We start from the raw sequence: 24,441 nt of genomic DNA on the forward strand, positions 1-24,441 counted from the left end.
ATCGAACTGTTTCTTTTTAAACTTGAGGGGAATACAAATAAGATGGTGGACTAGATTACCTCGAGGTGTGCCAAAGTCGAGGAAATGAGAGAGTCTTATTGTCGACAACGAATCCCTTCCTCCTTGAGCACTATTCCTTTGCTACTTGCTCTTCAATGCAACAAGGGAGGCCAATCAATAGATATATACAACAGTCTTGGCCATATCAGACAAAGAAGAAACTTGTGAAGATGACTTCGATACCCAGAGCAAGGAATGGCCAAGTTAGGAAAACTATGGCCTACCCTTCGATCAAAATGGAAACAATAAGACTAAAAAGGTAATGTAAAACTGGGTGAGTCATAGAGTTTGCCAGAGAAAGGTTGCCACAATCTTTCTGAGCATAACTCAACATAACCCAAATAATTCTTATTGCCATATTAATAGAATCCTCAAAATGAATTCTATGAGACAACGACTTCGAGTAGTAGACTATCATTGTGAACAAATGTATGAGGTTAATAACCTTACATGGTCAATACAACTAGTGATGACAAGCATTATCACGCTACCACTAACACTTATTTAAAGTGGTGGCTTTGAACCGATGTTGATTCTACCTCACATCCATTTAAATCATTTATTACTTCCTTAAGTGCTCTACATATAAAGTGACTAAAATTTCACAATTACAAAGGGCGTGTTTGTGCTTTACAGGCTCATTTGGCAAGAAAATAGATACAAGTCAATTACTTTTTGCAAAGGGCCATATACGAGTAAATTGGAAGAAACCGACTTTGATCTTTTGCAATGAGTTCACTTTTAAATTCACAAAATTTAAAGGGGAACATTTTTCAAATGAATAAATGCCAACCCGTCGAAAAAATGAGTTTCACCTTTTTTTGTCATATGGATTCACAATCACATATAAAATGACCCTCGAAGTTGAAATTTGAAATTTTGAACATCGCCATATACTTAACCAGACAGCAAACGACGCTACAGCCCCAACGTTTGCTTTTTCGCATTTATATGCTATAAGAAAATAGAGTGAGGTTTATGATAGGGTTTAAAGCGGAACAAGAGAAGGAACAGATATTCTTCGTTACAATCTCTCTGGCGAAGCAGCAGCTAACTACAGATACTGGAAGCAAGGATGCAGTCCTCCGACATTCCTCCAAATATGACCATTTACATAAACAATCTCAATGAGAAAACCAAGCTAGAGGGTATGTACTATGAAGTCTGTAACCCTCCATTTTCTCATTATGAACATGCGATAACTGTTGTTGATGTTATGAATTATTTGTACTTGAACATGTCTGATTACAGCGTAGTTGGATAAAATATCGGATAGCCTTCATCCAATTACTCATGTTGTAATTTGTTATTTACTCCATATCTGCCGCTAGAATCCGCACTGAAAATGAAAGTGTCGAAACTAGTCCAATCTAGGGCACTAATTCTTCACTGCAATTGGACACCAGAAACTCAACATTATTAGTGATACAATATTAATTTGAACTACCTCTTCTCACAAGCTAACTAGACCTGGTTATCTTAACACTGTTATCCCAAACTACGAGCCTTATTTTTTAACTACACCCAAAAGCTAATCGAACCAAAACCCTAGCTTCCTCTTAGACGGAAGTCGAAGATTTTAGGTACTTTTATGTATTATAATTGGTTCGAAGAGGTCGTGCAGCACAAACGGCTTGCTCGTGCAGGCGAAATGGTTCTCGAGGGGCAAGCCGCTGAGGGCCAAGATATTTCTAATGATGATAATCTAGATGCCCAGGGCCTAGTGAACACTGAACTCATGGAAAACTATTTAACCTAACGAAGTCTTAGACTATGAAAGAATAATGGAAACCCTTAAACATTCAAGTATCAAAATCGAGTTCGGTGTAAATAATTAAGGTATACTATAAAGTGACTGACATACGTCTGATTTAGTAGTATGGAAGTTTGACTAGTTTCTTGCAAAGATGCCAGGGCATTCATTTGGGGTTTCTTGTTCTTCACTATTAAGGAGATTGGTTAACGCCACAACAGTGCCTTGTTGGATCGTTGAAGGTGGGGTGCCGTTATTGCCTCCACCAGGGTTCGGGTCTTGACAATGATATGCTCGTGCCTGTGCCAATGCTTGTGGAAAAAGAATAGGGCCAGGTGGAAGTCTTGGGTGACTATGGAAAAATAGATAGCACCCACTTGTGGCCTCTTAGTTGAAGGGTGACTTCCATACTGTGATGAGGTGTTTTTGCTATTGAATGTTTCATATAGAAAAGTTGGTGCTTGTTTGTTGTTACAACAAAATCTAGCACTCACAAAAGTGTGAAGTCCCAATCACCAAAATACTAGCTTTGTGTAACTTAGGAAGGCTACCCACTGTCACCTTAGTGGCTCTTCCTCCCTCTTTAGGTTGCCTCATCTTCAACATAAGGGGGGTGTCCCTATATAGGATTGCAGAGGCTATGGAGTGGAGGCTCTAGGTGATGTTTGAAAACAACTGATTGTAGTATAGGTGAAAAGATGAATGGTATGAAAACCAAAGGGTGATGATAAACCCTATGCCAGTGCCCACTAAATATTGGGCAAAATGGAGTCAAAGAGGCTTGGATATAAGAGGTCAGATGCATGAATTATAAGGTAAACAAGGCCTGTTATTATGCCACAAATCAGCCTCATCTTGTTGAATGTAGAATATTAACCTTGGAAAGTTAGGGGGTGCCACTCTTTAGCATTGTTATGAAGGTGATGTCATTTTACTCTAGCAACAACTAAGCTTTTTAGATGCAAGCTTAATACAATAACAATGGAAATAAGAAGGATTATGTCCCCACATTAAATCACCCAAATGAAAGATACTTCATTATGAGGCCTTTGTATCGTGCTACAAAGGTTTCCCACAACAATAAATGACATATGAAAATATTATAGTTGTAAAACCTCACGTAAGTAATATAAATACTTCCACTCTTCCATCAAACTTGCTAATATGATGCTCAATATTGCCAAGGGGAGAACTCCTTAATCCCCAAATTTCCATTTGTCACAAATGAAGAGAAAAGTCCTCTTTATAGAGGGAGTTTCTTCTCTCTCACAGTAAAATATATCATTCTCCAACTAACTTCATGACAAGTCAAGCAAATAATATGATAATGGAGCTATGTTACATGGGACATGCCCCCTCCCCAAAAAAAAATTAGAAATTTTTTTACTTGCTGTTCCGATGTTTTAGGGACTTGGGGAACCCTAGGAAATGTCCAAAAAAGTATTGGGAACTTCATTAGGGACTTGAAGACAGGCCAACTATCCCTAAGATGTTTCTGGCAAATTTCAGGGGATGTTTTGGACAAATTTCAAAGATGTTCTGGGTGGATTTGAGGGATGTTCTAGGTAGATTTCAGGGATATTTTGATTAGATATATTCAGTTTTGACAATGGACATTGATGATTGGACAATATGATCATTTTCCCATCCGTTTTTTTGGTACTACATTGAATATAAATCTGCTGTACATGTTGGCAGCTCAATACATGGGTTTTGATTTAGTTTTCTGGTGATTTAACTATTGTCCTTTCAGCACAACATTATAGCAAGCAAAACCTCCATATCAAAAAACCAGGAAATGCAACATTTCAAAGGGCTAATCCTTGTGGTTATTGCTTTGGTTCTTGTTATTTTTGGGATTATCTCAACTTTTATATATCATACATGTTCTAGGTGTCATGTAAGTCTAGTTCTTCCACCATCCCAACCTCAATCATTGTTAAAATGATAAGATAGTAGTGACTTGGATTAGGTACTCAATGTTTGAATAGATTTCTACTCAGTCACCTTCTTAATTTGAAATATGAATTTAATCTCTTTACAAAACCAAATTGTTTGTAGTGGTTTTCAACATGGCTATAAAAATTTGTAGAACCAATTGAGAAAGGAATGCCTTTTAAGCTTTACATAATCATCATTAACAAGAAATATGAGGAAGAAAAGCTGCGATAGAGGCAATTCTTTGTCTTATAGACCCTTAATGGACCTGATTGAAATTTTAAAATAGTTACACTTAAGTTGCCTAAAGCTAAACTGCATTCTGCTCATGTTTAAGGGTCGATAATTGAATGTCACTTGGCCCTCTTTTAAATTTCCCAAGCTCTTACAGAATTAGCAAGTGTAAAGGTTGTGTATGATACCATATGGTATATCTTGTTATGCTTACAAGCAACTATACATATTTATGGTGATAATAAATTATTATTATTGTTGTTACCAAAAATTTGGGGATGTGCTTTAGTCATTTTGTGGACACGTATCGATGCCCTAAAAACTAGTGCAACATAATAATAGAGTAGTTAGATCTATCCTAAATCAATGGTTGACCGTGCTAATGCAAGTTTTAACACTGCACAAATAGTTCTTGCAAATATATTCTCAATAAAAAAGAAAATATTCAATGGCAAACACACATTAACTTCGATATTTTACCCTTGAAACCCAAAACCGGTAAAAGCAACACAATTCTTTCAATATATTATCTTTACAATGCTACAATATAATATGCTTATGTCGCATCATTAACAAACACCCATTCCATTAACCCTAGATTAGAATACAACCATAATTCCTTCGATAAGACCTACAAAACCATGGGCAAAATTATCATGCGCACAAAAACCGCTAAAGGAAAAAGCTGTGTGTCGAAAACTTCCAGAAAACAAATGCAAAAGCTGCCCAGTTTTATTTTATGTTATTTTTATTTATTATTTTTATTATTTTTTTCGGGGTGTTACCTAGCACAATCCATCATGCCAACATCATTGTCACCAAGCCTTTGTCGAAAGTGAAGTTCTTATTCTTTAGAGAGCAGCTTGAAGTGCAGGAGAATGTATCCCTCCTTGGGAGGGAACATTGATGATTGAGAACACTGAGCATATGCTCTTCCCCTATTCTTTCGACTAGCCATGGACTTGGTTGGGGGTGGGGGGACGAGTAGCGAGGCTCCTGGGTGTGAGGGTATTCCTTGAAGCCATGGGCTTGGCTGAGTACATGCTCCAGTATGCATCTTACCTGCAAGTCACCTTTGTGACTTTTTTGACCCATATTGAGATGGTTATGCTCACTGAGATTGCCACCCATTTGGTCAGTGGGTGAGCAGACTTAGGTGTGTGTGATCTTTACCAAAGTCGGACGCGACTGCCGTGGACTTGGTTAAGGTAAATTGATTTCCTTAGGTGTTGGATGCAGGTGTTCTACCACTTGATCGCTGAGGGTCAAGCTGGGTGAGGATCAATCAATGGACATAGGGTGTGTGTGATCTTTACCAAGGTCATATATGACTGCCATGGACTTGGTTGTGGTAAATTGATCTCCCCTATTGTTGTTGTGCATCATTATTCTGAGATGAGATGATGATGCAGCTATCGACTTTCCTTGTGTTGAGACATGTACATCTAAGATGAGATCTATGATATGTTGCATAGAAAAAGAAGATAAGAGATAGAATAAGATAGAAGAATAGAGAGAGAGGAGGGGCAAAATTTGCTGGACTTCTCAACTTGAAATTTTTTCTGGTCCCTTGTCCATTGGGCAATGGGGTCTTCGTTCCTTGCTAGATACATATGAGCAGGTAACAACACCAAATATTTAAGAACTTAAAAATTTCTGTTATGGTATTTTGAAAATTGATATCCCTTCTCCTCTCTGCTATTGTAAGAAAAGTAGCCAAACCCAAGTAGTCATTAATGTCCCATTGCCATGAATATGGAAGCTCATGTCTTTGAGGTTTATGATTGGTCAATAGCTATGCAACAAGGTTTGGCAAATTTTTTGTTGAAATTTAAAATTAGCTGAATTACAAGCCAAAAAAAAAGTCAAACTAATTCAGCAAATTTGATAGTAAACTTGAATGAACCCAATCAAATTGGATTTGATAGCCAAACTAAAACAAACAAAATTTTTTCATATTTGTTTTTCCTGTTCAAAATAAAAAAATTACAGAAAAGGAAATCTAAATCTAACTAAAGTCACGGGAAACGAAATGTATCAGATATTTTTAATGAAGGCATGGGATTTTAATCATGTATAATTTATGTTTAATGAGGACATGGGAAAATCGTGAAATATGCATGAACACACTTGACAACAAGTTTATCATTTTTTTCACATTGACTAATTTTATCTGAATTTCATGGGCACCAAATTTGAACACGAACACGAACGATGTGACATTGGTCACTTTTATTAATTATAATTCTCAGATTGCAAAAGTTACTGAGCTCTTTCATAAGTTGAGGATCTATAGGTAATGTGAAAATACTTCTCTACATGCTGAATGTTCACTGTAATTCAAGCCCCCTTAGACTTGAGTGGGAGAATAGCTGAAAATTTCGGAGTGCAACTCTGGAAGAGCATGCCACTTATTTGAGAAATATATAAGCAAAATCTCAGCCAAAAGGGATTGAGAAATTTCATCATACAGTAGACTGAGTGGCCTGCAAAGGTGTAGTCTAAACTCATTGTGTGGTAGGACTTGCAGAAACCTGGATGATTTTCACTTTTGACACACCAATGTTCCAATGCAATCACCATTAGAATAGTTGTCAAATGGGCTATCATGCATTTCCAACAGCTAGACTCACATACATGCATTTCCAACAGCTAGACTCACAATCGCCTAGTGATTATGCAAACCAGGAACAGTACAACTGTTTCCTGCATGGAATAGGCTACTCATGTGTGAAGTAAAGCCACAGAGGCCCAGAGTCCCGAAGACTATAACTGTAAAGAGGATAGAAGTGTTAAATTTATCCAATTTGTTTGCTAATAGAGATATAAGAGTTTTGTTCATGTAGTTGGAAAAAGTAGGCATACTCTAGTAATCTTTGATCCCTCAAATTTGTATTTTGAATCCACTATTTGATGAGGTCAGTAGACGTGCATTTATCCTTGATGTAGCAATATTCGCATCGCCAATATCAAGCAGCTGTTGTGAGTGGCAGGATTTATTCAAAGGAGAATCGGCAATCTTCCAAGGATGAGGCAATCCTGGAGCAGTTGCTTCTCTTTCAATAGAACACTAAGTGACTAATGCTTCAAATAAATAAGCAAGGAGGCCGATGGATCGGGGAGGATAATTTTTAATCCAACTTTATATGAGGGATATACCGAATTATTATTTATAAGATTAAATCATTTAAATATAGTTCCCAGAGAAGATGTATAAAGTATCAAGTTCTGATATGACAACTTTGCCAGCATGGGTATTTACTTTAATTTTCAATGCCGACGCTAGAGTATATTATGCATGGATGCATCATTTGAGTTTGTCTATATATCTATATCTTTTTAATTTATGTTTTTTCTACCATAAATGACTTTCGACAGAATCACTATTTCTGCTCCAACATATAAATTATCTTTGTGATTTTCTGAACTCTTACATTTGTATTTTGTTAATCAGAGCTCAAAAAGTCTCTGTATGCAGTTTTCTCTCAATTTGGAAAAATTGTAGATGTTATTGCTCTCAAAACTCTGAAGCATCGGGGTCAAGCTTGGGTTGTTTTTGATGAAGTCTCAGCTGCGACTAATGCACTCCGGCAAATGCAAGGATTTCCCTTCTATGATAAACCAATGGTGAGCTACTGAAATGATTTATTTTGTGTAGCATGAGAGCAAGTTGGATGGGGATAAATTATCTGCACTTTACCTTGTTAGAATTGGTTTTTTTTTCTTATAAACTTGTTAGTTGTTAAGATATTTCAGTATGTCTATATGATAATGACAGGGAAGCAATACATAAGCAGAATTTTTTTATAGTTTTCCTATCTTGGTTTGCCTTACCCTAATATCTACTTTTATATATTGTTATGTTTCCTATAACTCAACGTAGAGGCAACTTGCAGTTGTTTTCTTTTCCAAAACATGACTGACCTAACTTTGGGCTACCTGGAACATCAAATTTTGTGATTGAATTAGATTTGATTTATTTTTCTCTTCTACTTTATGATATAAGAAAAAATATTTTGTTTCTCATAGGGCCTCGGGTATCCTGGGGTTTTGTATTTGTATATAAGGGTCTCATATAAATACCTAGGCGAGTGCCTTTTCACTGAGAATAATGTCCTTTTGTTTAGACATGACTTTTTATTATGTTGTGACTTTTCAATTAATTGATTATTTACTTGTATATATTTATATATTTATTTATGTTTATTACAACAACCGTGGTCTTTCTGCCAATATTCATCCTCCATTTTGCTGGAAATGGACCAAATCTTGCTCCCATGCTTCAAAACACGCTTCAAAACACATGCAAAATACTTGTTGCTGATGTAGGAAGCTCGCTAAAGAAAGTGTAAAGAATGAATGAAATGAAGTGGTTCATTATGTTCAAAGGGGCATTGTTAGGGTTTTTGGATAGCTCCTCTTTCCTTTAAAAATAAATGTGAATATCAAATGTTAGTGTCTTCATTAATCATAGATTAGTGCTTTATTAATTATAGATTATGGGACTCTCACCACTCATGGGCCCTTGGGTGGGCTGGACAAGTAGAAACAAGCATCAAAATGTTGTACATGTGTCGAAATAGTTTGGGCCATTTTCTGAATCATCCCTAGGCTGTTCCATGCTGTTTCATACTTATATTGTGTTAAAATTGGCAACTAGGGTCAAATTCCATGTGGGTCATCTTATTTATGGCAACTGATATTTTTCTTGGACCCCTTTCATCGAAAGGTGTAGTATTGATCTAAAGATCATTCGATTCTGATAAGTATTCATGGAGATATGAATTTATTTGTGTTATGGGACAATTCGTCAAGGTCGGCCAACAACCAAATAACCCCCACATGTGCTCAATGTTTTAGTATAAAAGGAGGTGACTTGATAGTCATTTCTACACACACTTCACTCTCGATTTCTCTTCACGTGTTCTGAGTTTTAGTGGCAAGAGAAATTTGGATGATGAAGTCCTAGACGCAGGAGGAAAGGAGACTAAGGGAGCTGCCCTAGATATGATGCCCTAGCAAGGAAGACACAGTCATGTTGTGAAGAAGGGATGCCCTAATCCTCTACGCTATCAAGGAAGACTTCCCTCATCTATTCGTTGTCCCAAGGGTGATCCTAAGCTGTTTATAGGATGTCCTAACTGTAGTCAACAGAAGGTCTTAGCCGCAACAAAGGAAGGTCTGTTTCATGGGTCTTTTGGAGGGTTGAGTTGCTATAAGGGAGTCTGAGGTAACTCCCTAGAGGGCCGAGATAAGGGCAGACTGTTTCAGGGTTGCGTAGAGGTGTCCTTGGGTGCCTAATTCTCGGTGAAGGGCAATGTAGGTTGCTGTGGGTAAGCCGCAAACCCTATGAGCAGTTTGGAGGGCAACGTAAGGTGTATTGAGTGGGTTGTAGGAGGCAGTGGAGGTCTGTGGTAGGCCGCAGGCCTAGCCACTCCAAAACAGGGCAGCGTGGAGGTGTATTGAGCACTGTCTGTGCGCAGAACAACACTGAAGGGAACCACCACTTCTTCAAGAGTAGGCTGCAGCTAAGGAGGGTTGTCTTGGTGACTGATTAGAGGCTATTACAGCAGTCAAATATACCCTAACCAGTCACAGTCATAACAACAGCAAGGTCACATTGTGCAGCATGATACATGGGACAACAAGGTCACATTGTGCAACAATGATACATGGAACATCAAGGTCACATTATGCAAAAATGGTACATGGGACAGCAAGGTCACATGGTGCAACAATGATACATGGGACAACAAGTACATGGTGCAGCAATGGTACTTGGGACAACAATGGTACTTGGTGCAGCAAGTGCATGGTGCAACAATGATTCTTGGTGGAGCAATGGTACATGGTGCAGCATTGGTACATCAATGGGAGTTGCAAAGAGTACATGTTGTACAGTGCAGCATAGTGCACATAGGAGCAGCAATGCATAGCATAGCTCTGAGCATAATACAACAATGTAATGATGGGTACAGTGATGATTAGTGAAGCATGATGAGATGCAACATAGTGATGATGGGTGCAACATGGCGCAGCATAGTGAGGCGCAACATGATGATGAAGAGCAAAACAATGATAGGTGCAACGTGGTGATGGAGTCACCTCGAAGACTTAGTTGAAGCAACATGTCTTCAGCTACCTCATGTATCATCTTCTTAGAGATGATCTATGCTCTTATTTAGATAAGTCAAAGTGTTAACTTTTGTTGTATATGTACTCTCTCTCTCTCTCTCTCTCTCTTTGTTAAACTATTGAAGAACATATAAGAAGAATTGATCAAGGGTTTCCCCACATTGGGGTTTGTAACGGGCTAGCGCCACATCTTGTGTCCTCTTGCCTTGGCTTGTCTTCTGCAATTTAATTTTATGTTCTATCTGCAATTTACTATTATGCTTATGTGATTGCTAATCTGGAAAAGATATTGAGCTAACTGTGAAAATTGAAATAAATTGCTCTAAGCATAGAACATACTTAAAATTAACATATTGGCATATCCATGTGTTTTGTCTATTGGAGCAGGGGCCAAATAGGTGTTTTCTGTAACATAGCTTTTTACCCTTCTTCTGTCCTTTCTTATTTCCCTTCTTTGTCTTCCCAATGAGGGTGAAGTATTCTACATCTCTTTTCTTATTTGAATAAGATTCTAATTTCTAACCTTCTCTTTCAACATAAAGTCATCCCATAGCTTATCAAAAGTAGCTAACTTTTCATGAGCACAAACACCTTGGACAAAGAGTTTTTGAGATGAAGAAAACCCATTCAAGGTAATGGGCACCAAATCCACCTCCTCCACTTTTGATCCTATGGAACCCAACTGATCTTTCAACATTGTCATCTTGGCTAGGTAGCTAACCATTATATCTATGTCAGTCTTGTGGATTGTTGAAAGCTTGTTTCTCAAGGGCATTTCCTAGAGACAATTATACACTAGGATAATGCGACCAAAACATCATACATGTACTTGTTGGTCTTCTACATGTAAATCCTCCCTATATGTTGTCCTTGGACAACCCTCAATCCAAGTCACTTGTCTCCCTCTACTTTCCATCTATTCTCATATTGAGATATCCGAGAGGCCATTTGCATGATGAATATCGATAAAGCAACAGATGAAGAAGTGTTCCAAGCATAACTCTTCAAGCGGGGTCCTCATGCTATATTAACCACCTTGCTAACCTGATCAACCATGTGGTCAACACGAGTTTTCCACAGTCTTGGTCACATCACATCATTCATTCGATTCACAAATCGAGCTTTAGTACAGATCCCAACAACTACGAGGCAATCATCGTTGGCTGCACGTTTTTCAAACCCTATGCTATGACCCTCCATTTGCAGCTTTCTTGGGGACTTGAGAGGAGGCAACTCAAAGCTAGAGGACATGCTAGATTCAGACCTGAGCACTAGTGTTTGACCGCATCCTTACACTTTGGGCTATTATTGAGGAGGCATGACACCACACTTTAAAAATCTATTGCTGCTTTGTGGACTTTCTGAAAGCTTTTGATTTCTTCCCCTGTGAGTATTTGTTTTAGAGACAAAGACATTGGTATCTCTGATACATAATTGATTACTGTCATGCACCTCTATAAGTTAGTTCTTGGTTGTCTGTGCACAATATAAATTATTTAGATTTTATCATGATTACTATTGGGGTTAAATAGGGTTTCCCCTTGTCCTACACACTGTTGGGCATCTACATTGATGAGTTGGAATCCTTTTTGCATGAGCACAACCAAGAGGGAGATGGGTGCCTCCTCCATCATGTTTTGATTTCTTTCCTACTCTTTTGGCGATGATGTGGTACTTTTAGCCTCATCCTTTGATGGCTTATAGAGATAATTGGATGCCTTGGTTGTCTTTTGTGACCTTCGACAATTGATGGTCAACTTGGGTTCTAGAGACAAAGACAATGGTATCTTTGATACATAATTGATTATCATCATGCACCTTTATAAGTTAGTTCTTGGTCGTCTAGGCACAATATAATTTATTTAGATTTTATCGAGAGTACCATTGGGGTTAAATAGGGTTTCCCTGCACATTGTTGGGGATCAACATTCACGAGTTGGAATCCTTTTTGCAAAAGCACATCCAAGAGGGAGATGGGTGCCTCTTCACCATGTTTTGATTTCTATCCTGCTTTTTTGTCGATGACGTGGTCCTTTTAGCCTCATCCTCTAATGGCTTATAAAGACAGTTGGATGCCTTGGTTGTCTTTTGTGACCTTTGACAATTGATGGTCAACTTGGGTAAAACCAAAGTCATGATCTTCAATGGGTCAAAGGTCCTCTTTGATTGCCCATTTCTTTCTTACGGGGGTAGATTGAGATCACTTGCTCATAAACTTGCTTGGGAGTTCTCTTCACGAGACCTCACTTCAGTTTGTGCCACACACTCTAGCTCCTTGTTAGCAAGGGATAGGGTTCATTGGTCCTCCTGCGGGGCAATGTTTCTGGAACCATTTTCAGGACATATTGTCCTAGATGTAGCTGATGGAAACTCTTGTGCGGCCCACAATTTTATATGGATTTAAGGTTTGGGGACCTAGTTTATTAGAGTCTGATTGGTCTTCAATTGAGAGAGTACAACTCATCCTCCACATCATTAGGTGCAAGTAGATAGTTCCTTAGCCTGTCATCCTTGTAGACTTTGGTGCTTCCCCCTTTCGACTTGAGACAATGTTTGGCTTGATCTCACTTCTACACTGTCTTTGAAGCTTTCTAGATACAATGAAGGGATGAGACTAGTATCCATCTTGGCCTTTCTGTTCATCTGAGTATATTGCAACGACTAGTCCTTTGGCTCTATCTTGAGTCTTAGATCTCCTTGCTTTGGTTGGTATTATGATGGATCAACTTTCTTCGTTTAGATATTCCTTGTGTGCACCAGGCCACCTTTTATCATCCAAACATGAGATGAATACAATTGTCCGAGAGGATATCTAGGCGATATATACAAGTCACTTTGATAAACCCTTAAGGTGGGTTACGTCCAAAGATGGCATTCTATGTTGAGCACTTCATGGTGACGAGGGATGGACTCATTGTTTGACCTTCTTACCCATCTATGTTGAGCACTTCATGGTGATGAGGGATGGACTCATTGTTCGACCTTTTTACCCATCTATGTTGAGCACTTCATGGTGATGGGTAACCCTACGAGAAAATATATCTATTACATTGCAACTGCTAGCCAGTAGCGCTACCATGATCCATAGAGAGCCAACCTCAGATGCCTCTCATCCATGATCATTGATCTAATATACTCATATGATGAAGGTGTGTTATCTATTGTGAGGTATTTTAACCTTTTTTGTATTCAAGCGCTTTCATTTAATGTTTAAGGAATTCTAGTATGGATCGTAGGTTGAAATTGGATTATAGACCGCTATTCGCTGTGTACTTGTTGCCTTACTTCACCTTGGTGGTTATCATGTGTCCCTAGTCTAGTGCAAACTTCCTTAGGGTTTTTTCTTTCACTGTCTCAGAGGGGCACAAATAGGAGGCTTTAATGATGGTAGTACTCCATGTTATTCATACTTAATAGTTGTCATCATTCCCTGATATCCATTATCCTATCTTTTGATTGGTTGTTGTTGTTGACACCTAATCCTCTGCGGTTGGGTGAATTTGGAATGTGAACAGTCATCAGAAGATGAACTGAGCAGTCACATTCTTTGTATATAACAATAGCTACCTAATGAAATAAATCGAATCAGTTTTCTGCCAAACTGGAGTTACTCCTGGCCTGACATGGTATCAGAGCCAGCTCCTTGTTTTAGCTATTATGCTCCTTGTAACTCCTCTGTCCTGGCCTCTGCCTCTGCCTCTGCTTTATTCCCTTCTGTTCTGAAATAATCTGCCTCTGCCGCACTGCACATCTGTCCATACTGAGACCTGACGGTGCCACTGCAGAGATACGCCACCAGCTCCTGTATGCGTTGTTGAATGGATATACGAGTGGGACGTTTGAATGTGCTGTCTCATGGTATGTGTTGTCTAATAATCCAGTGGTTTTAACGCTGTCCAGTTTTCCTGTTGAACTGCGTTGAATGTGTATTAACGCTGTGGGTTTACTCACTATTCCACGACTCTTTTAATCTGGAATATTAACGCTGTATGGTATTGACGTTGAATGGAGCATTAACGCTGTATGGTATTGACGTTGAATGTGTATTAACGCTGAAACGTTGTATGGTATTGATGTTGAATGGAGCATTAACGTTGTATGGTATTAATGTTGAATGTGTATTAACGCTGAAACATTGTATGGTATTGAGCTGTGCGCTGTTTGAATGGTATTTGAAATGCTGTATGTGCGGTTGAAATGGTCCAGCGTATATTTATGGTATTGAACTGTGCGGTTTTATTTTTGTAAATGGTATTTGAAACGTTGTATGTGCGGTTGAAATGGTCCAGTGTACATATGGTATTGAACTCTGCGGTTTTGCTCGTTTGCTCGTTTGTCTATGATCTGATACAGCGCTCTGCGGTTTTATTTTACTGGTAAACACTTCTTGCTCTGTTAGTTCTGCCCCTCAGGCCATTTCTCGTCAAGATTGAGGAGAGAACACGAGTCTGCACCTGATCTGCATTTGTGGTGACATTCTCGATGAATTCCAGAGCTGGCTTGTGTCGGTCATTGGTACCATTACCCATCTGAGCTTCTGGCATCGTTGCCTGCTGTGAATAATGAGAGATATTGTTGGATTGTGATGGGTATGGGGGAGGAGTCTTCTTCTTCCTCTCCGAGTCTTATTTTTGTGAACGACTATGAACCGAGATCTCGTTCACAACAGCCACATAGTCACAAGTTTTGTGGAGGTGAATAGTATCAATGCGCAGTTTTTTTCATTTAAATCATTTGAATGGTAATGTTACCCTGCTGCGTCGTAAAGTTAAAGCATTAAAATGATATGTAATATATAGATATATTACATTTTAAAACATTGAAGTGATATGTACATAATATTTCAATGAAATGCTGATGCTTTTATCAAACATTGGAGGGATTTGAAGAAACATAGTGCATAAAGTATTTGAAATCTTTTTGCCCTTTTGAGTACAATTTCACTGTATATCAGTAGAAGTATTTTTTCTATCAGCAGAAGTATTTTTTTACAGAATGCATTCAATCATCTCTATGGTAGGAATAGTTCTCACTGGCAAGGAGAACTATCCTGAATGGTCCCGGATGATAAAACACATTCTCATCTTCAATGAGTTGTGGAAAGGAGTGTGTGTCGGAGAAGGAGACAATGACCTAGTACAGCCTACATCAGACAAAGAGCTCGTCATTTGGGAAAACAAGAACATCAAAGCCTATGCATTAATCGCAGCATCTGTAAATGAAGAAGTAAGTCGCCATATTTCATCGTATTCAACTGCCTTTGAAGCTTTACAAAAGCTGAAAGAACTCTATGACTCACATTGTGCACTTGAAGTTGTTCAGCTCATGATTAAGCTCTTCACTCTTGAACTGAAAAATAATGATCCTCTTGCTCTTGCATCTGAAGTAAAGTCTATAATGCATGATATCAAATCCACTAAGGTTGAGCTGGATATCCCTCTTATTGCTTTTCTCAAGGCACTCTATCCTACTTACTCCAATTATCTTGAGTCTTTACAAGCAAATGGAAATCTTAAAGATATAACCTTTGACTCTCTTGTGAAAAAGTTTGCTGAAAGAGAGAAAGCCTTTGGAAAGAAGACAACCCTTGAATCTTCTGAAGAGACTGTGTGCCTTGCTCATAAAGAAAAGCATCCTGCTCAAGATTCTACAAGAGGAAGAGGTGGACGAAGAGGAAGAGGAAGATATTTCAGAGGCAGGGGGGGCAGACATTCTCAAGGAGAAAAGGTAGATCTGCATTGCATTCACTGCAAAAGAAATGGATCACATGATGCTGCTACATGCAAGCTACCATGGGACAAAATTGAGCAGAAAAGAAACCAGCAGAAAGGTAAAACTGATGATATAGACAAAGGTAAAGCCCCTGAATCTGCTCACTATATTGAGGCACAATGTAACATTGGAGTAAATGAAGATTTGTTTAATGCTTCACTTGCTTCTTCGAAAAATGATTGGTTGCTTGATTCAGGAGCAACCTGTCACATGACTCATAGAAAAGATTTTTTTGAAGATTTCACTGACAATGTTGATGGAGCAGTATACTTTGCAGATTAGTAAAAAATCAAGCCATCAGGGCTTGGCACAATCAGGCTTAAACTGCCTGGTCTTCCAGACTTTCTTTTGGATCATGTTCTATATCTCCCACAGCTCAAAAGAAACTTGCTGTCCTTGGTCCACATCCGTCAGCAAGGTCACTCCATTCATATGTTTGATGGCAAGCTTGAGGTAAGAAAAGCATCTGACCACTCACTTGTCATGAGGGGAATATAAGAAGAAAGGCTTCTCAAACTGCAAGGAACCTCTGCTCATGCACAACATTTCGCATATATTTCTCATCATGAAGAAGGTACACTTCCATCAAGTTTATTATGGCATGCTAGATTTGGACATTTAAACTATGACAGTCTCTGCTTATTGAAGAAAAATGGTGTTGCTGGTTTGCCTACAATTCCTAGGAAACATAAGCAATGTGATGCTTGCATTCTAGGAAAGCATAGCAAACAATGTTTCATGATTCACATTCAAGAGCACATAGGAAGCTTGAACTTATTCATTCAGATTTATGTGGTCCAATGCTTGTTCCTTCTGCAAATGGAAATAAATATATCATGACGTTTATTGATGACTACACCAGAATGTGTTGGGTTTATTTATTGAAGAACAAATTTGATGCTTTTCAAACATTCAAGAATTTTCATAAATGGATTGAAAATGATGCACAATCTCATATTGGGTCTATTCGCACTAATAATGGAAAAGAATATACATCAAATGAATTTGAAAACTATCTTCGCCAACATGGGATCAAACATCAAACAACTGTGCCTTATAATCCCCAACAGAATGGTGTAGCTGAAAGAATGAATAGAACAATCTTGAATATGGTACGATCCATGCTTTTCTTCAAAAATGTAAAGATAATGTTTTGTGCTGATGCTGTTCTATGTGCTGCATATATAAAGAATAGATGTCCATCTAATGCTATAAGAAACAAGACTCCTTATGAATTGTGGTATGGACATGTTCCTTCGGTAAAACATCTCAGGATCTTTGGTTCTACCTGTTATGCTTTGATACCAAAGGTACATAGAAACAAACTTGGTGCTAGAAGTCGTAAGTGTATCTTCCTCGGGTATTCAAACACCTCCAAAGCATACCGCCTCTATGATGAAGTAAATAAAAAGTTTGTTGTATCTAGAGATGTAATTTTTCTTGAATCATCCAAATCTGACAATGTTGTTGAGCGGCAACTTGATCGCTTGGATAGATTCGCAAAAACGAAATCATTTCAAGAATTTGATAATCAAATTCCACATCTTGAAGGGGGGATTCCTATACTAGATCAACATGTGGAATCTTCTTCTGAAGAACACTCTCCCTCGACTGAAACTCCAACAACGGATGATGCTTTAAGTGATGTAATTGATAGAATTGGGAGACTCAATCTTGATTCAGTCCCAACTCAATCAACAGAGCAGCTTGGACCATCTCAGAAAGGTCCCCCAAAGTGGCTGACAAAGACACTTGAAAGTGTTCATCCTGATGAAATTGGAAAAACAGGAACCAGAAATTCAAACCGACAAAATGGAGGTGATGTAGATAACTCTAATTCACCTGTTGATATGGATGTTTCTTAGGATTGTGAATTGAACTTATCTACAGATTTTGAACCAACTTCCTTCAAAGAAGCTGCTTCTCATGATAAATGGAAAGAAGCGATGCAAAAGGAGTATGATGCCCTCATAAAGAACGACACTTGGAAGCTGGTTGATCCTCCATTTGGAACCAAACCAATTGGCTGCAAGTGGGTCTATAAGAACAAGTACAAAGCTGACGGCACACTTGACAAGCACAAAGCTAGGCTTGTGGCAAAAGGTTTTGCACAGAAGGAAGGGGTCGATTATGATGAAACTTTTGCCCCCACAGCAAAATGGGCCACCATCCGGACACTCTTTGCACTAGCAGCTCAGAACGGTTGGAAAGTCCATCAAATGGATGTAAAAACTGCCTTCTTGAATGGAGATCTAAAAGAGAATGTTTTTATGTCCCAGCTTGAAGGATTTGCTGTGAAAGGACATGAACAAAAAGTATGCAAACTTGTGAAGTCCTTGTATGGCCTCAAACAAGCACCGCAAGCCTGGTATGAAAAACTAACTGAGCATCTTCTAAAACTCAACTTCAATCATTTTGATCTTGATGATGCAACTTTATTTGTCAAGAAAGTTGGCAAAACAGTTGTATATCTTGTGGTATATGTAGATGATCTTTTAATGACAGGGAACAATGAAAGCTACATTGCATCCATAAAGAAGGAATTGGGGAAAAGTTTTGAAATGATTGATTTGGGCTATGTTCATTACTATCTTGGCATTGAAGTAATCCAACATCCAAAATCCATATTTCTTTCTCAAAAGAAATACATTGGAGATTTGTTAAACAGATTTGGCATGACAGAGTGCAATCCTCTTTCTACTCCAATGGAACAAAACTTAAAGCTCACATCTATTGAAGGAAAGGAATTTGAGGATGCAACAAAGTATAGACAACAGGAAGTCTCATCTACCTCACTACTACCAGACCAGACATTTCATTCACTGTTGGAATCCTCTCCAGGTTTATGCAAAAGCCTTGTGAGGGACATTGGTCTGCTGCAAAAAGAGTTCTAAGGTACTTGAATGGAACTCAAGACTTTGGAATCAAGTATACAAAGGTGGACGACTTCAGCTTGATTGGACACTTTGATTCAGACTTCGATGGAGACAAAGAAACTGGGGTATCTACTTCAGGATATGCTATGAGTCTTGGATCATGAGCTGTCTCTTGGAGATCACGCAAACAATCAGTTCCAGCAGATTCCACAACAGAAGCAGAATACGTGGCAGCAACTGAAGCAACGAAAGAAATTGTGTGGCTCAGGAAAGTTCTTGAAGATTTGCAGGTAAAACAAGTACAATCAACTCCACTCATGATTGACAACACCTCTGCAATAAAGTTGGCCAAGACCCAAAGTTCCATGATCGTACAAAGCACATCAATACTAAATATCATCTGATCCGACATCATGTTGAGGCCAAAACAATCCATCTCCGTCATTGTTCCACAAATGAGCAAATTGCAGACATCTTCACCAAAGCGCTTGGAAGAGAAAAGCTTGAAAGATTCAGAACGATGCTTGGACTCACCAACATCCCTTCAGATTAAGGGGGGAATGTTGACACCTAATCCTCTGCGGTTGGGTGAATTTGGAATGTGAACAGTCATCAGAAGATGAACTGAGCAGTCACATTCTTTGTATATAACAATAACTACCTAATGAAATAAATCGAATCAGTTTTCTGCCAAACTGGAGTTACTTCTGGCCTGACAGTTGTCAACTGTGCATGCTAGTTCACTCTTGGTCTTGTCCTATGAGAAGAAGGGGTTGAATATACTTGAGGTTGATGCAGTGGTAAGAAAAAAGAGCATGATCCAAATGTTAAAATGCAAAAGAATGGCAAGGGAAGTAAAGCATGAAAAGCCAATTTTGGCTTGAGCTCTATCCCCTCTTATATAACTACTTGTTTTCGAGAGTATCCATGCATATTAGGCCTATCAAAGTAAAATGAACTCTTACTAAACATCATGACCCTGATGAAGCAATAAATTGCCCATGATTAAAGGGGGATTACATGATCACTATTATTTGATAATTTCGTGAAGCTCGTTAGGTAAGCCATATCAAAGCAAGAAAGAAAAAGGCAAAGTATGGGGGCTTGGGAAAGTAAAGGCACGGAAATCTTCAAAGGTGCTCACAGATAGTGGATTTTTATAACCTAGTATAAGAATATGACACCTTTCACGAAGTAAATCCCAAGCCATTGTTGAGAAATCAAGATGCTTGTAGATTTCTCTTAACTTGATAATTACTTGTGAATGTTGTTAGCTTTTTATTACTTATGTTATCTTCTCTTCATTAAGCAATTACCAAAACATAAAAAACATGAAGATCACAAGATACAAAGAACACAAAGATGTAGGCTCCAAGCTAGGCACGGTGCAACAATGACCCAGGTTGGGGGCTGTCACTCTGATCCCCGACCTATTCGTTCTAGCTGTCTCGCAACAACAAGCTATGGGGGGTAGTCCCTATGGAAGATGGAAATGCAAGACTCGTTGGCAATCAACAATTCCAGGAGACACAATTGAATGACCTAGCCACTTGGTTGATTTTAGCAAGTTATGAGATTAGATTGAATTTTTAATGAGACTGATGCCTTATGGAGTCAACTTAATTGCTTTATATCAATTGAAGACCAAATGACCGGATGAACCATCACTGCTTAATGGATGCTTGATTATCCTAGATGAAATGCAGATCCTATAGTCTAGGTGAAATGCAAGAATCTTGGTTTATTTTAATTAGATTCCCAACTAAGTGTATCCCTTGATCTTTATCTATATTGAACCTAGACTCTAAAGTAAGTGGTAGAGAGAAGTCAAGGTGAAGCAAGCAATGGCTTGGTTAATGATCCCTCTCCTTGAAATCTAACATACTCGGTGCCTCCGATGCTGTAGAGACTGTGGCTTTGACGATTGCAAGGTCACTGTTTTAAATACTATAGGGGGTTAGACTTCTCAAGCAAAGATTGAAAGGGTGCTCCTATCTCTCTATCAACCAAGCTTATGCTTGGAGGTAAATTGATTAATGCAAACCTAGGCCTAGAATGAAATGCAAAATGATTTGAGTGCTCTTATGGTGAAATTACTTAAATTCTCCTTTAAGTACTTAGTTATGATTTATTTCAGTTAAGATAACAAGTACTTTAGAAAGGTGATCTCAACCACAAAACAAGTGCTCAAATTCCACAATGCCAACAAGATACAAGAGATATAATTGCTCAAGTGTTAGACAATAAGATAGATGCTCTTCAATAATTTAACCATAGATGACAATAGACTTAGAGCACTTACTCACATTGTTATTTAGAACAATAATCCGATGATTGTTACTCAAGAAAGAGACAATAAGATTGTCAATGTTCTTTAGACAACTAGAAGCCTTCCAAGATATGTCAAAATGATAATGCCAATATTGTAATTAGATCACAACTATTACATATTAGATTCTCAATTAACCAAGGCTCTTTGACACTTATAGATCACAAATTGCTCAAGAGACATTCAATGATATTCTTTAAACACAATTGGAACAGGTTACTTTAATGCCAATTAGAGTGAAAGAAACAATTAGATCTCCCAAAAAGACAAGTGATGTATAACACAAGATGCCCAAATAACGTAAACCATTCAACACGATGCCACTTGAGATTAAAGTGCTTTAGAGAGTGAGATTATTAGTGCAAACTTATGACTTTAGAGATCATGAAAAACTCACAAGAGACAAGAGAATATTAGTATTTTTATCCAATATTACCAATTTTAAACAATGAAACAAATCTTTTTCACAATGAACTATTAGAGCATGAACGATATAAGCCTTATGTTACTTGTGTTCCAATGTTATCTAAATGAGCAATAAGTGAGCTTTACGACAACAGTGAGTTAGATTACTTTAGAGCACTTTAGATGCAAAATATGAGATGAATGATGCAACAAGTTAGGGACCAAATCACTTTCCCAGTGCAATGTAAACCATATGCTAGATAAGCCAAGAGACAAATGCCTTTTATGATGCCACTGTTAAGCTATAATAAAACCTTATCATGCAGCCTTAAAGAGGATGACAATCATCAAAACTTCATGAAATATGCCCAAACAAAGAATGCCCACTATATGTAGTTAACTTATTAGTTTATTGAGTGTAGAAATTTCTCATTTCCCACCCCGGTTTTCATTTTCACCTTATTTCTCCAAAATAGTTAAATGCCTTTTCCCATATCCATACATTCAACAACTGGAAAATAAATTTTGCTGAAAACACAAATTTTGGAAAAATTACAGAATACTGGAAAATGCATCAACAATATAGTTAGAGCATCAACAATATAGTTAGAATTTCCAGGAATCCATTCTACATCAAAATCATATTGTTGGAACCAGATTTGCCATGCTAATAGTCTTCCTCTTGCCATTTGTATTGATAATTTTGCTGACAAGAAATGTTAAAAATTCATTGAGTCAGTGCTAATCAAGAATTTCCTTGGCGCAAGATACAATTCAAATTTTTGAATGCCATTAAAGATTGCAAGAGTTTCTTTTTCAACAGCGAAATAATTTTTCTAATTGGAGAGAAATTCTCCTGATGCATAGGCACATAGTTCTTATTTGTCTTCCTCTTTCTTTTCAAAAAGAAACGCTGCCCAAAATTCATTAGAGGCATCTGTTTGTAAGATTAGCAATCCGTCTCCTGGGGGCTGCAACTTTGGAAGGGATTTACATTCTTCTTTGAGATTTTTGACTGCTGCAGTTGCTTGACTAGACCATCCTGATTTCAAATGTTTTCTGATAGGAGCAGTTTTTTCAGATAGCCTGGGAATGTATTTATGGATGTAATTTAAAACACCCAGAAATCTCTGAATCATTTTGGTGTCTTTAAGTTCATCAGGGAACTCAACAAGCTTTGTCAGAACATGAGGCTGCATTTGTATATGTCCATCGATTACATGAATTCCAAGGAAATCAATATCATTTTGAAATAACACCATTTTCTTTTCTGAGAGGACAATACCGTGAGCTTGAACTTCTTGAAAGAATATTTCTAGATGAGCCAAATGTGTTTGTAAATCTGGATTGTGAATTAAAATATCATCAATGTTACCAAAGATAAAATCAATTCCCTTCTGAAAGAAAGCAGGAGCATTCTTTAATCTGAATGGAACAACTTTCCATTGATAAAATCCTGCAGGGCATGTGAATGCTGCCTTGTGCCTGTCTGCTTCTTCAATATGAATCTGGTAATAACCAGATTTTATATCAAATTTACTGAAGATTTTACTCTTCTGAATCTTTTGCATTATTACTTCTTGACGAGGTAATGGATAATGAAAACTTTGAGTGATGGCATTTAATGGTTTATAATTTATCACCATCCTTGCTTTACCTCTAACAATTTCGGAATGATTCTGAACTAAGAATGCAGAACATGAATAGTGAGAAACACTGGGTTCAATCAATCTAATTTTAACAATTCTTCAATCTATTTCTTGATCTCTTGTTCATCTGAGGGAGTGCAAGGAATTAACTTACCTTTTACTCCATTGTCATGCATTGTCACAATTTCTTGCTTGGGGCTCTCTTTTTCCCAAAACTTCTGGGGGTCTTCTGAGTAGCTCTTGATTAAACGCTGATATATGGAGATTTGATCTTGAGAACACTGAGGATCTATAGCTGCTTTTTGTTTTGTTTTGAGAGCTTCTTTCTCCTCCTAAATTTGCAGTACCTTTTGCCAATCTTTTGAATCATTTTTTGGCTTTCTTGCACTGGTTTTCTTCTGGATTTCTCTTTGAACTTCTGAATCTGCAAATTTTAATCTTGGAACAGAGACAACTTGCTTCTTAAAGTTGAAGATAACTTTATCTTCACTAATTGTTATTGGCAAGACTGAATTTATAAACGACATACCCAAAAATAAACTAGCTGATGGGTCATAATGCTGTATAGTAGATATCTTTACAATCTTCCCACCTACTTTTAAAGAAACATTATCTACATAGTGGGTAAGATTAATTGTAGCTCAACCGTTTCTGAAATTAGGATATTTTGGAGAGGTTTCCATAATCCTTTAAACAACGACGGTCTGGCAAGATTGTTTGAGCCACCAGTATCAATAAATGCATCAAGATCTACCCAACTATTCTTAACTTGCACGAAGATTGGTAGATACAAAAGATTATTTGTTTTTACCATTTTCTTCAAAAAACTTTGTTCTGCTGCTGGGTCGAATTTAGGAACTAACATTGAAGATGTTTGTCCAATATTTTTCTGATATGGATGAAAAGAGTTTAACTGAGGGAGAATGGGGATGACTTGCTTTCCTTTGTCTTTCTCTGGTGGCAAAGACCAACATAAAGATTCGGTTTCACTTGTTTCAGAACTGTCTATGTCAGTCTCAATTTCTTCACTGTAGTGAAGTTCTTCTTCGTCTTCAACTGAAAATTCATCAGAGGAACAGTGATAGCAGATATTCATTTTTTGAACAGAACTGATTAATTCTTCATCTTCTGAAAAAGAAGCATTAACATATATACATCTGATGGTTCTTCTTCTGAATTTACAGCAGACCAATCATCACAAAATTCTTCAATATCTAGACAGGCTTTTAATTTACCCGATGTGCTCTTTGGACATGCACGAGCATAATGTCCTTCTTGCTTACATATGAA

At 37.8% G+C, this 24,441-nt stretch overlaps 1 protein-coding gene across 1 annotated transcript in view; it reads left to right on the forward strand.

Moving 5' to 3' along the window:
- Positions 1–885: 885 nt before the first annotated feature.
- Positions 886–24,441, forward strand: part of LOC149175841 (U1 small nuclear ribonucleoprotein A-like) — a 126,864-nt gene continuing 103,308 nt past the window's right edge. Inside the window, exons 1-2 of the mRNA XM_089419752.1 lie at positions 886–1,208; positions 7,440–7,612. Coding sequence (XP_089275878.1) covers positions 1,136–1,208; positions 7,440–7,612 — 246 coding nt within the window. The 5' untranslated portion in view covers positions 886–1,135. The remainder of the gene's footprint in view (positions 1,209–7,439; positions 7,613–24,441) is intronic.

The sequence above is a fragment of the Pinus tabuliformis genome, chromosome 4_1, assembly GCF_031772625.1.
Source record: "Pinus tabuliformis cultivar Carrire ecotype Pingquan chromosome 4_1, CPIR1, whole genome shotgun sequence".
In the NCBI taxonomy this organism is placed as follows: Eukaryota; Viridiplantae; Streptophyta; class Pinopsida; order Pinales; family Pinaceae; genus Pinus; species Pinus tabuliformis.